Here is a 17981-nt window from a genome sequence, read left to right as displayed (position 1 = left end):
AGGGTACATCTGGTCAATGCGATCAGCAGACGGCACTACACGAGCCCCCACCGGCCATAACACGACAACGCAGGCACTCCTTTCCCGGCACAGCCGCTTTGCAGGCTCTCCTGGCACCTCATCAGCAGATGCCGGCCACCCAACCTGGTATACAACAACAGACCACGGCACACAAAAAAAAAAGAAATCCAACCCTCAGCAGTTCCTACAGACCACAACAGCCCAGGTAATATCCACTGCTTCGAACCCATTGTCAACACAGACCCTTACCAGGGAGGATCTCGTAGCACTCATCAAGGCGTTCATCAGAGCGTATTCTGGCAGATGGTCAGCACGCTTCTGAGAGTGTGCTTACTAACCGAAGAGGAGACGGTGGATGCCATGAATTTGCAGGTTCTCAAAGTGGGCAGGGCTCAGTCCCCAGCTCAGGAAACAACAGCGATGGAATAACTTCTGTACCATATCACACCCTCAAGGTCTACAATGGAACATTCAGGGTCTGAGGGGCAAACAGCACCTCTTGCTGGAGGCAGTAATTCGGGATCGGGTTGACATCGTTTTGCTACAAGAAACTCTAACTGTCCCGATTGTGTTCAAGACTACCCGGTTTTGCTGGGTATTTTCGGCACATAGACGCTGGCGTTCACTGCAGAGGCACCGCTGTATTCGTATCCGATACAATACAACACGAGGTTACAGCCAACCCTGTGGACTGTGGGGAAGATGTCGAGATACAGGCCATCCTAGCACACATAGCTGGGGAGCCCATTACCATCTATAACATTTACAAAAACCAAGACACCCTCGACATTGCAGAGCTCCTCGCGCTAGCAAGCACTGAGTATTTTTTGTGGGTGGAGACTTGATCACACATCACCCAATGCTGCACTCTCACTCAGCAACTAATGCTGCTGGCAGACACATAACAATGCTCCTACACGATATTCCAGAGGAAAAGTTGCTAAACAATGGAGACCCCACACACCTGTTGGGTGACCGCCTCGACCTTACCTTCGGGAGCCACATGGAAAACTCATCCTAACCTTATCAATGACCACTCTGCAGTGATCACCACCTTCAACATCAACAGGCCTCCCACAGTTGTGGTGCCTCCTAGATGGGACGTAAAGAGGGCCAACTGGAAGGTGTTCCAGGATTATCTTCATGACTGGTGGTCCATACACACTCTACCCGAAGACTCTGACATGGCTGAACAGGAGCTAATTACTGTTCTCATCCAGGCAGCAGAGTGCGCAATTCCAAAGAAGTCCGCAGGATGCACTCACAAAAGAGACTGGTGGTTCTACAACGACGAAGTGCAGGAGCAGAACCACCTCATCACCTCTTTCAGGAAGCTATACAGGCGTAACACTACGGCAGAGAACAGGAATACTCTGAGAGCCATTGTGCAGCATCCCCGCAGAGTCTCTCTCAGAGTAAAAACTGAGAAATGGCTGGAGTGGTGTTCAACATTCGGACATCACACCACCTTATCTGAGATATGGGGCAAGCTTAACATCGCAACTGGCAAAAGCAAGCCGAGGCCACAAGCACACCTAAACTCATACCAGGAAGCTGAAAAACTAGTGAAGCTCTTCACTTCCAGGTGAACCTCCACTCAGCTCCCACAGGACATCTGGAATATGCAGACGGATCTTCTGCCACAACACCAGTTAACGATACAAGCTGCATGTGAGTCGGAAGATGTGACCGATGAAGACCTCACTGACTTGGAACTCCAACGCGCCATTAAGAACACAGGTGACACTGCCCCGTGCATCGATCGTGTCACGTGCTTCATGATTGCACGGGCTGGGCAGAGTGGATGGAGGGTCGGGACACTCCCAGCAGCTTGGAAGAAGACTACCATTGTACCAATTCCAAATCCCAAGGAGCCAGGCAGTATGAGACCCATATCGCAGACCAGCAGTTTAGCCAAGACTGCTGAGAAGATGGTTTAAACCGCCTTCATCATCACATATTTGGATCCCTTCATCATCACATATTTGGATCCCTTCATCATCACATATTTGGCTTCACCAAAGGAGTGGGTACTGCAGAGTGCATAACCACCCTACTAAGCCAGATTGCTGATAGTAACAAGAAACCTAGTATCGTCGTCTACCTCGACCTTGAGAAGGCATTTGAGCTAACCAGCCCCACAGCAATTCTAGAAATACTAGCTCGGAAGGGGATCAAAGGAAGCCTCCTGGCTTGGATAGAGTCCTTCCTTAGGGACAGGCAGGCCTGTGTCAGCTTTCAGGGATACTACTCTTCCTTTAAAACCCTGGAAAACGGCACACCACAAGGTATGCCCTTTTTAACGTCCTTATGCAGGAACTTGTGGGCCTTCCCTTTCATAGTGGTATGCAGCTCCTCAGCTATGCCGATGATCTTGCGCCCGTAGTGAATGGGAAAGGCAATTTGGAGCGACAGGCCCAGAGAGCTCTGGACCTAATTCCGCAGTCTTGCAAGGAACTAGGTCTCAAGATCTCCGCCGAGAAATCTCTTTCAATGATGTTCAAGGGACCAGATCCTGTGAATAGATTACGTATTCAGGATATAGAACATTAGTGGACAGGCTCCTACCTATACTTGGGAATGTACATTGATAAAAAGCTGACCTTTCAGAAACAGGTCGAGTATGTCAGGTCACGTGCTCTACTCAGACTTAACGCCATGAGCGCCATGACGAGGCACCGTGCAGGGGCGAGCAAAGATGTACTTTGCTTGCACTATATACAAGCTAAACACTCGCTCATTGACTACAGTGCACCGGCGTTAGCTCATCTCTTCCCACAGAGCAGGCAAAGGGTGGAGATCGTACAAAACCAGGCGATAAGAACTATGCTTGGGCCCCCATCTAGACCAACACAGTATGTCTCAGATCTGAGGCCCGGCTTCCTTCCCTGGCTGACAGAGTAAGATACATAAACGCCTGCAAAGTAACCACGATTCTACACCGGCAGCAATGTACCCCACTAAGAAGACTGATACTGACATCCATGACACAAGATCCCACACTCTTCACGGACTACTCCTGGATTCGTTCGTTTTGTGCTGCTGGGCGGAAGCTGCTGCCTATACAACTACTCCTTGAGAAGAGTTGTGACCTTCCTGTTGCTGGGTACTATCCACCACCTCCCTGGCGCCCAGACCCAGCCGATGTTTGCATCATGCAGCTACACATCTCTAAGCGTCTCTGCAGTCAAGACACCCATAGCAATCATGCTGAGACAAGCATGGTACTGGCAGAGGGAGGCACATGTGCAGTGTATTTCACAGATTGTTCTGTCGATCCTGACAGGAAGAGAGTAGCAGCTGGACTGTACCACAATGGTCACACACAAGGCTGGCGACTCCCTGACCACTGCACGATCCTTCAAGCTGAGTTGGTGGCGATTCAGCAGGCATTGTCACATGCCCTACGACATCGACTCCGACCTGTCATACATGTTGACTCCACTTCTCAAATCCCCAACCACAGGACAATGTTCACCTTATCACATCAGTCCTGAGCATAATAACAGCCTTAGAAGTTCAGGGTAACAGATCGACATTGAACTGGATCCCCAGCCATGCTGTCATCCGGGGAAATGAGGCGGCAGATGATGCAGCCAAGGCAGCCACAGATTATCCACATGTTAGGATTACTGTTCCCATCAGCCTACGCCAGATCAAACTGGTGGCTGCCAGAGCAATGAAACTTATGAGGGAGGTCCTAGGTGATACCCCATCTCAACAGTGGTACCGAGCAGCGACTCAGGGAGAACCCCGCCATACGATAGAAGCTAGTCCAGAGCGCAGTGTACCACCATCAACATTAATGAACAAAAATATATCTTTAAACGTATAAGAGGAAATTTTAGAAAGGACTTAATTTTAAATGAGTTCTTGCTAATTGACCAGTTTTACATATTCGGCACGACATATATATGTCGTGCCGAATAGGCAGAACTTGCAATCTTGGCTTAAATAGCAACGCTTGCCATATAGGACAAGTGAAAATTTGTGTATGCAATAATTTCGCCAAAATCATTCTGAACCTAACGAAAAGAATATATTTGATTGTGTTTGTTTAGTACTTAATTACTGCAAACGTATTTAAAATACATTTAGTTGGGTTAGGCTAAAATAAATTGCTCTTGTTATAATAAGGTTAGGTAAGTTTTCTAAGATTCTTTTGGTGCAAAATTAAATTTTTTTACATTAACATAATGAAAAGAATATATCTTTAAACGTATAAGAGAAAATTTCAGAAAGGACTTAATTTTAAATGAGTTCTTGCTAATTGACCAGTTTTACATATTCTGTACGAACCACAGCCCGGTTGGTCAAGTACTGACTTTAGGTGCCTGTCCAGTGCTTTCTTGAAGATAGCCAGGGGTCTATTGGCAATCCACCTTACGTATGCTGGAAGGTAGTTGAACAGTCTTGGGCCCCGGACACTTATTGTGTTGTCTCTTAGTGTACCTGTGGCGCCTCTTTTTTCATTCGGGGAATGTTGCATTTCCTGCCGAGTCTTTTGCTTTCGTAGGGAGTGATTTTCGTGTGCAAGTTTGGTACTAATCCCTCTAGGATTTTTCAAGTGTATATTATCATGTATTTCTCTCGTCTGCATTCCAGGGAATACAAATCAAGGGACTTCAACAGTTCTCAGTAATTTAGGTGCCTTATCATACTTACGTGTGCCGTGAAAGTTCTTTGTACACTCTCCAGGTCAGCAATTTCGCCTGCCATGATGGGGGCCGTTAGTGTACAGCAGTATTCCAGCCTAGAGAGAGCAGGCGATTTGAAGAGAATCATCATGGGCTTGTCATCCCTGGTTTTGAAGGTTCTCATTATTCATCCTATCATTTTCCTACCCGATGCGGTAGACACAATGTTGTGGTCTTTGAAGGCTACATCCTCTGACATTATCACTCCCAGGTCCTTCACATTACTTTCTCGCTCTATTGCATGGTTAGAATTTGTTGTATACCGTGATTCAGTTATAATTTCCTCAAGTTTTCCATATCAGTGTAGTTGAAATTTCTCTTCATTGAATTTCATATTGTTTTGAGTGGCCCATTTGAAAATTTGGTTGATGTCTGCTTGGAGTCTTGTGGTGTCTTCGATGGAGGTCACTGTCATGGTAATTCGGGTGTCATCCGCAAAGGAAGACACGGAGCTATGGCTTACATCTCTGTCTATGTCAGATATGAGGATAAGGAACAGGATGGGAGTGAATACTGTGCCTTGTGGAACAGAACTTTTCACCTAGTTGCCTCGGACTTTATTCTGTTTACTATTACTGTTTGTGTTCTATTTGTCAGGAAGTTATAGATCCATCTACCAACTTTTCCTGTTATTCCTGTATCACGTATTTTGTGTGCTATTACACCGTGGTAACACTTGTCGAAGGCTTTTGCAAAGTCTGTGTATACTACATCTGCATTTTGTTTATCCTCTATAGTATCTAGGACCTTGCGTTAGTGGTCCAGTAACTTTGACAGGCAGGAACAACTTGCTCTAAACCCGCACTGCATTGGGTTGTGTAACTGATGGGTATCTAGGTGGTTGGCGATCTTGCTTCTTTGAACCTTTTCAAATATTTTTATGGTATGGGATGTTAGTGCTATCGGTCTGTAGTTCTTTGCAATTGCTTTACTGCCACCTTTGTAGAGCAGGGCTATGGCTGTTGTTTTCAGTGAGTGTGGGATGACCCGTGTCCATGTTCCTTCTTTATAGAATGCTGAAGGCACGTGATAAGGACTTTTTGCAGTTCTTGATGAACACAGAGTTCCATGAATCTGGGCCTGGGCATCGTGCATGGGCATGTCATTTACTGTCTTTTCAGAGAAGTGTGGTGTTAGGATAATATCAGAGATTGTTGAGATGACCAAATTTTGGGTCTCGTTCATAAAGGATTCATTTGGATTATCTTCCCTTAGTCTGGGTAACTTCTCGCTGAACATTGAGTCGTATTGAGACTTTAGTATCTCACTCATTTCTTGGCTGTCATCTGTGTATGTCCCATCTCTCCTAAGCAGGAGCCCAATACTGGATGTTGTTTTTCCCTTAGATTTGGCATAAGAGAAGAAGTATTTTTTTTTCTGATTTCCTTCTTGGCTTTTTGTCCTTCTTGTGATTCTTGTCTCCTGTAAGATTCGTTCAGCTTAAGTTTGATATTTGCTATTTCATTGACTAGTGCCTCCCTTAGTATTTCAGATATATTGGCCCCTCTCAGCAGCTGTGTGACTCTTCGCCTTCATCTGTATAGGGAGTGTCTCTCTCTTTCTAGTTATATATATATATATATATATATATATATATATATATATATATATATATATATATATATATATATATATATATATATATATTCTTCTTTCAACACACCAGCCGTATCCCACCGAGGCAGGGTGGCCCAAAAGGAAAAACAAAAGTTTCTTCTTTCACATTTAGTAATATATACAGGAGAAGGGGTTACTAGCCCCTTGCTCCTGGCATTTTAGTCGCCTCTTACAACACGCATAGCTTACGGAGGAAGAATTCTGTTCCACTTCCCCATGGAGATAAGAGGAAATAAACAAGAACAAGAGCTAGTAAGAAAATAGAAGAAAACCTAGAGGGGTGTGTATACATATGCTTGTACATGTATGTGTAGTGTGATCTAAGTGTAAGTAGAAGTAGCAAGACGTACCTGAAATCTTGCATGTTCATGAGACAGAAAAAAGGACACCAGCAATCCTACCATCATGTAAAACAATTACAGGCTTTCGTTTTACACTCACTTGGCAGGACGGTAGTACCTCCCTGGGCGATTGCTGTCTACCAACCTACTACCTATATATATATATATATATATATATATATATATATATATATATATATATATATATATATATATATATATGTATATATATATGTATATATATATATATATATATATATATATATATATATATATATATATATATATATATATATATATATATATATATATATATATGTCGTGCCGAATAGGCAGAACTTGCGATCTTGGCTTAAATAGCAACGCTCATCTTGACATATAGGACAAGCGAAAATTTGTGTATGCAATAATTTCACCAAAATCATTCTGAACCTAACGAAAAAAATATATTTCACTGTGTTTGTTTAGTATTAAATTATTGTAACCAAATCTAAAATATATTTAGTTGGGTTAGGCTAAAATAAATTGTTCTTGTTATAATAAGGTTAGGTAAGTTTTCTAAGATTCTTTTGGTGCAAAACTAAAAATTTTTATATTAACATTAATGAAAAAAAATATGTCTTTAAACGTATATGAGAAAATTTTAGAAAGGACTTAATTTTAAATGAGTTCTTGCTAATTGACCAGTTTTACATATTCGGCACGACATATATATATATATATATATATATATTATATATATATATATATATATTATATATATATATATATTATATATATATATATATTATATATATATATTATTATTATTATTATTTTTATTATCACACTGGCCGATTCCCACCAAGGCAGGGTGGCCCGAAAAAGAAAAACTTTCACCATCATTCACTCCATCACTGTCTTGCCAGAAGGGTGCTTTACACTACAGTTTTTAAACTGCAACATTAACACCCCTCCTTCAGAGTGCAGGCACTGTACTTCCCATCTCCAGGACTCAAGTCCGGCCTGCCGGTTTCCCTGAACCCCTTCATAAATGTTACTTTGCTCACACTCCAACAGCACGTCAAGTATTAAAAACCATTTGTCTCCATTCACTCCTATCAAACACGCTCATGCATACCTGCTGGAAGTCCAAGCCCCTCGCACACAAAACCTCCTTAACCTCCTCCCTCCAACCTTTCCTAGGCCGACCCCTACCCCGCCTTCCTTCCACTACAGACTGATACACTCTTGAAGTCATTCTGTTTCGCTCCATTCTCTCCACATGTCCGAACCACCTCAACAACCCTTCCTCAGCCCTCTGGACAACAGTTTTGGTAATCCCGCACCTCCTCCTAACTTCCAAACTACGAATTCTCTGCATTATATTCACACCACACATTGCCCTCAGACATGACATCTCCACTGCCTCCAGCCTTCTCCTCGCTGCAACATTCTGGAGGCAGTGGAGATGTCATGTCTGAGGGAAATGTGTGGTGTGAATATAATGCAGAGAATTCTCATTGAAATCTCATTGAAATGAAATGAAATCTCATTGTAAATCTCATTGAAATGCCGAAAACTTTATAGGCTCAAAACCTGTATTTATTTATGTTATGCATACCTCATGCAAATTGTTGTCATATAAAATGTCAGTGTTGATGGCAGGTCAGAGTGCGTGATGGTGGATGAGGAGAACGTGCAGGTACCTTGTACTAGCTGGAACTACGACACCTCAGTCTTTCACTCGACCATCGCCATGGAGGTTTGTTTACCTTACCCGCAACTCTCACGCTTCGCTATATATATTTGCACTTACATTTACATCTTAGTGTGAGTGTCAGAACATGGATCTACATTAGCAGTCACCTACAAGTAATTCACAACTCAGTTACCTAAAGCTCATCGTAATTGAATAAAATTCTACTTTAAGAATAATCAATGAATCAGGTTCCTAACACACCCACCTAATTCATAAGTTTAAATTTACTCAATGTATAAAACATACCTACGTGCTACTCTGCATACTGTGTTCAGGACCGTGCAAATATAATCCCAGAATACAAGCTTGTCCACGAGAGCCGCAATATAATTCACAGAAACAAGACAAGAAAGAAGTTTTACTTTTTATATTTTATTTAAAACGTCATACAAATATATATAGGTACATATATCAATATCTAACACTGACACTGGTGATGACCAATAAACATTCACTACACAATCTACTGAATAAAGACATTAAAATAAACTTAACACAACCTACAAACTGCTTCTATGTACGTTGTTTCACAAGTACACAAGGGTTCATAGATATAGTGGAACCTACTCATTATTGCTTGCACTCCCCCCTTCCCCCACCAAGGAATACATTCCACATTCCCTTGTTCAATTAAAATTAAAAAATGTCTTCAACAAGGACAACATCAGTAACACAATATATAAACACATAACAATCCAGGCAACACCTGACACTATACTATTTACAAGTTTTTAAAGCATACCACAATTCAAGAAGGAATAAAGGTATAATAATAAATTACAACCTCAACTCAATAATAATACACCAAGCTTAATACCAAGCACTCATAATACAACTTAATACAACTTAATACCAAGCACTCATAATACAACTTAATACAACTTAATACCAAGCACCCATAATACAACTTAATACAACTTAATACCAAGCACTCATAATACAACTTAATACCAAGCACTCATAATACAACTTAATACAACTTAATACCAAGCACTCATAATACAACTTAATACAACTTAATACCAAGCACCCATAATACAACTTAATACAACTTAATACCAAGCACTCATAATACAACTTAATACCAAGCACTCATAATACAACTTAATACCAAGCACTCATAATACAACTTGATACCAAGCACTCATAATACAACTTTATACCAAGCACTCATAATACAAATTAATACAACTTAATACCAAGCACTCATAATACAACTTAATACAACTTAATACCAAGCACTCATAATACAACTTAATACCAAGCACTCATAATACAACTTAATACAACTTAATACCAAGCACTCATAATACAACTTAATACCAAGCACTCATAATACAACTTAATACCAAGCACTCATAATACAAATTAATACAACTTAATACCAAGCACTCATAATACAACTTAATACAACTTAATACCAAGCACTCATAATACAACTTAATACCAAGCACTCATAATACAACTTAATACCAAGCACTCATAATACAACTTAATACAACTTAATACCAAGCACTCATAATACAACTTAATACCAAGCACTCATAATGCAACTTAATACAACTTAATACCAAGCACTCATAATACAACTTAATACCAAGCACTCATAATACAACTTAATACCAAGCACTCATAATACAACTTAATACAACTTAATACCAAGCACTCATAATACAACTTAATACCAAGCACTCATAATACAACTTAATACAACTTAATACCAAGCACTCATAATACAACTTAATACCAAGCACTCATAATACAACTTAATACCAAGCACTCATAATACAACTTAATACCAAGCACTCATAATACAACTTAATACAACTTAATACCAAGCACTCATAATACAACTTAATACAACTTAATACCAAGCACTCATAATACAACTTAATACAACTTAATACCAAGCACTCATAATACAACTTAATACCAAGCACTCATAATACAACTTAATACAACTTAATACCAAGCACTCATAATACAACTTAATACCAAGCACTCATAATACAACTTAATACCAAGCACTCATAATACAACTTAATACAACATAATACCAAGCACTCATAATACAACTTAATACAACTTAATACCAAGCACTCATAATACAACTTAATACAACTTAATAGCACTCATAATACAACTTAATACCAAGCACTCATAATACAACTTAATACCAAGCACTCATAATACAACTTAATACCCACTCATAATACAACTTAATACAACTTAATACCAAGCACTCATAATACAACTTAATACCAAGCACTCATAATACAACTTAATACCAAGCACTCATAATACAACTTAATACCAAGCACTCATAATACAACTTAATACAACTTAATACCAAGCACTCATAATACAACTTAATACCAAGCACTCATAATACAACTTAATACAACTTAATACCAAGCACTCATAATACAACTCGCAACAAATTACACAAGACCGACAACATGCATTATTAAGAAACTTGTGCTGCAACACAGGTGACCCATCATCCCTCCCCCCACTCACACAACACAGGTGACCCATAATCCCTCCCCACACTCACACAACACAGGTGACCCATCATCCCTCCCTCCACTCACACAACACAGGTGAACCATCATCCCTCCCCCCACTCACACAACAAAGGTGACCCATCATCCCTCCCACCACTCACACAACACAGGTGACCCATCATCCCTCCCACCACTCACACAACACAGGTGACCCATCATCCCTCCCCCCACTCACACAACACAGGTGACGTATCATCACTCCCCCCCACTCACACAACACAGGTGACCCATCTTCCCTCCCCCCACTCACACAACACAGGTGACCCATCATCCCTCCCCCCACTCACACAACAAAGGTGACCCATCATCCCTCCCCCCACTCACACAACACAGGTGACCCATCATCCCTACCCCACTCACACAACACAGGTGACCCATCATCCCTCCCCCCACTCACACAACACAGGTGACCCATCATCCCTCCCCCCACTCACACAACACAGGTGACCCATCATCCCTCCCCCCACTCACACAACACAGGTGACCCATCATCCCTCCCCCCACTCACACAACAAAGGTGACCCATCATCCCTCCCCCCACTCACACAACACAGGTGACATATCCCTCCCCCACTCACACAACACAGGTGACCCATCATCCCTCCCCCCACTCACACAACACAGGTGACCCATCATCACTCCCCCATCATCCCTCCCCCCACTCACACAACACAGGTGACCCATCATCCCTCCACCCACTCACACAGCACAGGTGACCCATCATCCCTCCCCCCACTCACACAACACAGGTGACCCATCATCCCTCCCCCCACTCACACAACACAGGTGACCCATCATCCCTCCCCCCACTCACACAACACAGGTGACCCATCATCCCTCCCCCCCACTCACACAACACAGGTGACCCATCATCCCTCCCCCCACTCACACAACACAGGTGACCCATCATCCCTCCCCCCACTCACACAACACAGGTGACCCATCATCCCTCCCCCCACTCACACAACACAGGTGACCCATCATCCCTCCCCCCACTCACACAACACAGGTGACCCATCATCCCTCCCCCCACTCACACAACACAGGTGACCCATCATCCCTCCCCCCACTCACACAACACAGGTGACCCATCATCCCTCCCCCCACTCACACAACACAGGTGACCCATCATCCCTCCCCCCACTCACACAACACAGGTGACCCATCATCCCTCCCCCCACTCACACAACACAGGTGACCCATCATCCCTCCCCCCACTCACACAACACAGGTGACCCATCATCCCTCCCCCCACTCACACAACACAGGTGACCCATCATCCCTCCCCCCACTCACACAACACAGGTGACCCATCATCCCTCCCCCCACTCACACAACACAGGTGACCCATCATCCCTCCCCCCACTCACACAACACAGGTGACCCATCATCCCTCCCCCCACTCACACAACACAGGTGACCCATCATCCCTCCCCCCACTCACACAACACAGGTGACCCATCATCCCTCCCCCCACTCACACAACACAGGTGACCCATCATTCCTCCCCCCACTCACACAACACAGGTGAGCCATCATCCCTCCCCCACCCACACAACACAGGTGACCCATCATCCCTCCCCCCACTCACACAACACAGGTGACCCATCATCCCTCCCCCCACTCACACAACACAGGTGACCCATCATCCCTCCCCCCACTCACACAACACAGGTGACCCATCATCCCTCCCCCCACTCACACAACACAGGTGACCCATCATCCCTCCCCCCACTCACACAACACAGGTGACCCATCATCCCTCCCCCCACTCACACAACACAGGTGACCCATCATCCCTCCCCCCACTCACACAACACAGGTGACCCATCATCCCTCCCCCCACTCACACAACACAGGTGACCCATCATCCCTCCCCCCACTCACACAACACAGGTGACCCATCATCCCTCCCCCCACTCACACAACACAGGTGACCCATCCTCCCTCCCCCACTCACACAACACAGGTGACCCATCATCCCTCCCCCACTCACACAACACAGGTGACCCATCATCCCTCCCCCCACTCACACAACACAGGTGACCCATCATCCCTCCCCCCACTCACACAACACAGGTGACCCATCATCCCTCCCCCCACTCACACAACACAGGTGACCCATCATCCCTCCCCCCACTCACACAACACAGGTGACCCATCATCCCTCCCCCCACTCACACAACACAGGTGACCCATCATCCCTCCCCCCACTCACACAACACAGGTGACCCATCATCCCTCCCCCCACTCACACAACACAGGTGACCCATCATCCCTCCCCCCACTCACACAACACAGGTGACCCATCATCCCTCCCCCCACTCACACAACACAGGTGACCCATCATCCCTCCCCCCACTCACACAACACAGGTGACCCATCATCCCTCCCCCCACTCACACAACACAGGTGACCCATCATCCCTCCCCCCACTCACACAACACAGGTGACCCATCATCCCTCCCCCCACTCACACAACACAGGTGACCCATCATCCCTCCCCCCACTCACACAACACAGGTGACCCATCATCCCTCCCCCCACTCACACAACACAGGTGACCCATCATCCCTCCCCCCACTCACACAACACAGGTGACCCATCATCCCTCCCCCCACTCACACAACACAGGTGACCCATCATCCCTCCCCCCACTCACACAACACAGGTGACCCATCATCCCTCCCCCCACTCACACAACACAGGTGACCCATCATCCCTCCCCCCACTCACACAACACAGGTGACCCATCATCCCTCCCCCCACTCACACAACACAGGTGACCCATCATCCCTCCCCCCACTCACACAACACAGGTGACCCATCATCCCTCCCCCCACTCACACAACACAGGTGACCCATCATCCCTCCCCCCACTCACACAACACAGGTGACCCATCATCCCTCCCCCCACTCACACAACACAGGTGACCCATCATCCCTCCCCCCACTCACACAACACAGGTGACCCATCATCCCTCCCCCCACTCACACAACACAGGTGACCCATCATCCCTCCCCCCACTCACACAACACAGGTGACCCATCATCCCTCCCCCCACTCACACAACACAGGTGACCCATCATCCCTCCCCCCACTCACACAACACAGGTGACCCATCATCCCTCCCCCCACTCACACAACACAGGTGACCCATCATCCCTCCCCCCCACACACACAACACAGGTGACCCATCATCCCTCCCCCCACTCACACAACACAGGTGACCCATCATCCCTCCCCCCCACTCACACAACACAGGTGACCCATCATCCCTCCCCCCACTCACACAACACAGGTGACCCATCATCCCTCCCCCCACTCACACAACACAGGTGACCCATCATCCCTCCCCCCACTCACACAACACAGGTGACCCATCATCCCTCCCCCCACTCACACAACACAGGTGACCCATCATCCCTCCCCCCACTCACACAACACAGGTGACCCATCATCCCTCCCCCCACTCACACAACACAGGTGACCCATCATCCCTCCCCCCACTCACACAACACAGGTGACCCATCATCCCTCCCCCCACTCACACAACACAGGTGACCCATCATCCCTCCCCCCACTCACACAACACAGGTGACCCATCATCCCTCCCCCCACTCACACAACACAGGTGACCCATCATCCCTCCCCCCACTCACACAACACAGGTGACCCATCATCCCTCCCCCCACTCACACAACACAGGTGACCCATCATCCCTCCCCCCACTCACACAACACAGGTGACCCATCATCCCTCCCCCCACTCACACAACACAGGTGACCCATCATCCCTCCCCCCACTCACACAACACAGGTGACCCATCATCCCTCCCCCCACTCACACAACACAGGTGACCCATCATCCCTCCCCCCACTCACACAACACAGGTGACCCATCATCCCTCCCCCCACTCACACAACACAGGTGACCCATCATCCCTCCCCCCACTCACACAACACAGGTGACCCATCATCCCTCCCCCCACTCACACAACACAGGTGACCCATCATCCCTCCCCCCACTCACACAACACAGGTGACCCATCATCCCTCCCCCCACTCACACAACACAGGTGACCCATCATCCCTCCCCCCACTCACACAACACAGGTGACCCATCATCCCTCCCCCCACTCACACAACACAGGTGACCCATCATCCCTCCCCCCCACTCCCACAACACACGTGACCCATCATCCCTCCCTCCCCTCACACAACACAGGTGACCCATCATCCCTCCCCCCACTCACACAACACAGGTGACCCATCATCCCTCCCCCCACTCACACAACACAGGTGACCCATCATCCCTCCCCCCACTCACACAACACAGGTGACCCATCATCCCTCCCCCCACTCACACAACACAGGTGACCCATCATCCCTCCCCAGACTCACACAACACAGGTGACCCATCATCCCTCCCCCCCACTCACACAACACAGGTGACCCATCATCCCTCCCCCCACTCACACAACACAGGTGACCCATCATCCCTACCCCCACTCACACAACACAGGTGACCCATCATCCTCCCCCCACTCACACAACACAGGTGACCCATCATCCCTCCCCCCCACTCACACAACACAGGTGACCCATCATCCCTCCCCCCACACACAACACAGGTGACCCATCATCCCTCCCCCCACTCACACAACACAGGTGACCCATCATCCCTCCCCCCCACTCACACAACACAGGTGACCCATCATCCCTCCCCCCACTCACACAACACAGGTGACCCATCATCCCTCCCCCCCACTCACACAACACAGGTGACCCATCATCCCTCCCCCCACTCACACAACACAGGTGACCCATCATCCCTCCCCCCACTCACACAACACAGGTGACCCATCATCCCTCCCCCCACTCACACAACACAGGTGACCCATCATCCCTCCCCCCACTCACACAACACAGGTGACCCATCATCCCTCCCCCCACTCACACAGCACAGGTGACCCATCATCCCTCCCCCCACTCACACAACACAGGTGACCCATCATCCCTCCCCCCACTCACACAACACAGGTGACCCATCATCCCTCCCCCCACTCACACAACACAGGTGACCCATCATCCCTCCCCCCACTCACACAACACAGGTGACCCATCATCCCTCCCCCCACTCACACAACACAGGTGACCCATCATCCCTCCCCCCACTCACACAACACAGGTGACCCATCATCCCTCCCCCCACTCACACAACACAGGTGACCCATCATCCCTCCCCCCACTCACACAACACAGGTGACCCATCATCCCTCCCCCAACTCACACAACACAGGTGACCCATCATCCCTCCCCCCACTCACACAACACAGGTGACCCATCATCCCTCCATCCACTCATACAACACAGGTGACCCATCATCCCTCCCCCCACTCACACAACACAGGTGACCCATCATCCCTCCCCCCACTCACACAACACAGGTGACCCATCATCCCTCCCCCCACTCACACAACACAGGTGACCCATCATCCCTCCCCCCACTCACACAACACAGGTGACCCATCATCCCTCCCCCCACTCACACAACACAGGTGACCCATCATCCCTCCCCCCACTCACACAACACAGGTGACCCATCATCCCTCCCCCCACTCACACAACACAGGTGACCCATCATCCCCCCCCACTCACACAACACAGGTGACCCATCATCCCTCCCCCCACTCACACAACACAGGTGACCCATCATCCCTCCCCCCACTCACACAACACAGGTGACCCATCATCCCTCCCCCCACTCACACAACACAGGTGACCCATCATCCCTCCCCCCACTCACACAACACAGGTGACCCATCATCCCTCCCCCCACTCACACAACACAGGTGACCCATCATCCCTCCCCCCACTCACACAACACAGGTGACCCATCATCCCTCCCCCCACTCACACAACACAGGTGACCCATCATCCCTCCCCCCACTCACACAACACAGGTGACCCATCATTCCTCCCCCCACTCACACAACACAGGTGACCCATCATCCCTCCCCCACTCACACAACACAGATGACCCATCATCCCTCCCCCCACTCACACAACACAGGTGACCCATCATCCCTCCCCAAACTCACACAACACAGGTGACCCATCATCCCTCCCCCCACTCACAAAAAACAGGTGACCCATCATCCCTCCCCCACTCACACAACACAGGTGACCCATCATCCCTCCCCCCACTCACACAACACAGGTGACCCATCATCCCTCCCCCACTCACACAACACAGGTGACCCATCATCCCTCCCCCCACTCACACAACACAGGTGACCCATCATCCCTCCCCCCACTCACACAACACAGGTGACCCATCATCCCTCCCCCCCACTCACACAACACAGGTGACCCATCATCCCTCCCCCACTCACACAACACAGGTGACCCATCATCCCTCCCCCCACTCACACAACACAGGTGACCCATCATCCCTCCCCCCACTCACACAACACAGGTGACCCATCATCCCTCCCCCCACTCACACAACACAGGTGACCCATCATCCCTCCCCCCACTCACACAACACAGGTGACCCATCATCCCTCCCCCCACTCACACAACACAGGTGACCCATCATCCCTCCCCCCACTCACACAACACAGGTGACCCATCATCCCTCCCCCCACTCACACAACACAGGTGACCCATCATCCCTCCCCCACTCACACAACACAGGTGACCCATCATCCCTCCCCCCACTCACACAACACAGGTGACCCATCATCCCTCCCCCCACTCACACAACACAGGTGACCCATCATCCCTCCCCCCACTCACACAACACAGGTGACCCATCATCCCTCCCCCCACTCACACAACACAGGTGACCCATCATCCCTCCCCCCACTCACACAACACAGGTGACCCATCATCCCTCCCCCCACTCACACAACACAGGTGACCCATCATCCCTCCCCCACTCACACAACACAGGTGACCCATCATCCCTCCCCCCACTCACACAACACAG

The 17981-nt window shown here is 47.7% G+C and overlaps 1 protein-coding gene across 2 annotated transcripts in view; it reads left to right on the top strand.

Moving 5' to 3' along the window:
• The window catches only part of LOC128692955 (solute carrier family 22 member 20), a 392405-nt gene that overhangs the window by 151336 nt on the left and 223088 nt on the right, over window positions 1-17981 (top strand). For both annotated transcript variants that reach the window (XM_070081788.1, XM_070081794.1), the window contains one exon: window positions 8324-8420. In XM_070081788.1, the coding sequence (XP_069937889.1) occupies window positions 8324-8420 (97 nt within the window). The remainder of the gene's footprint in view (window positions 1-8323; window positions 8421-17981) is intronic.

This window comes from Cherax quadricarinatus, chromosome 6 (assembly GCF_038502225.1).
Source record: "Cherax quadricarinatus isolate ZL_2023a chromosome 6, ASM3850222v1, whole genome shotgun sequence".
Taxonomy (NCBI): Eukaryota; Metazoa; Arthropoda; class Malacostraca; order Decapoda; family Parastacidae; genus Cherax; species Cherax quadricarinatus.
Note: the sequence above shows the minus strand (reverse complement) of the source record. Positions and strands in the feature narration are given on the sequence as shown.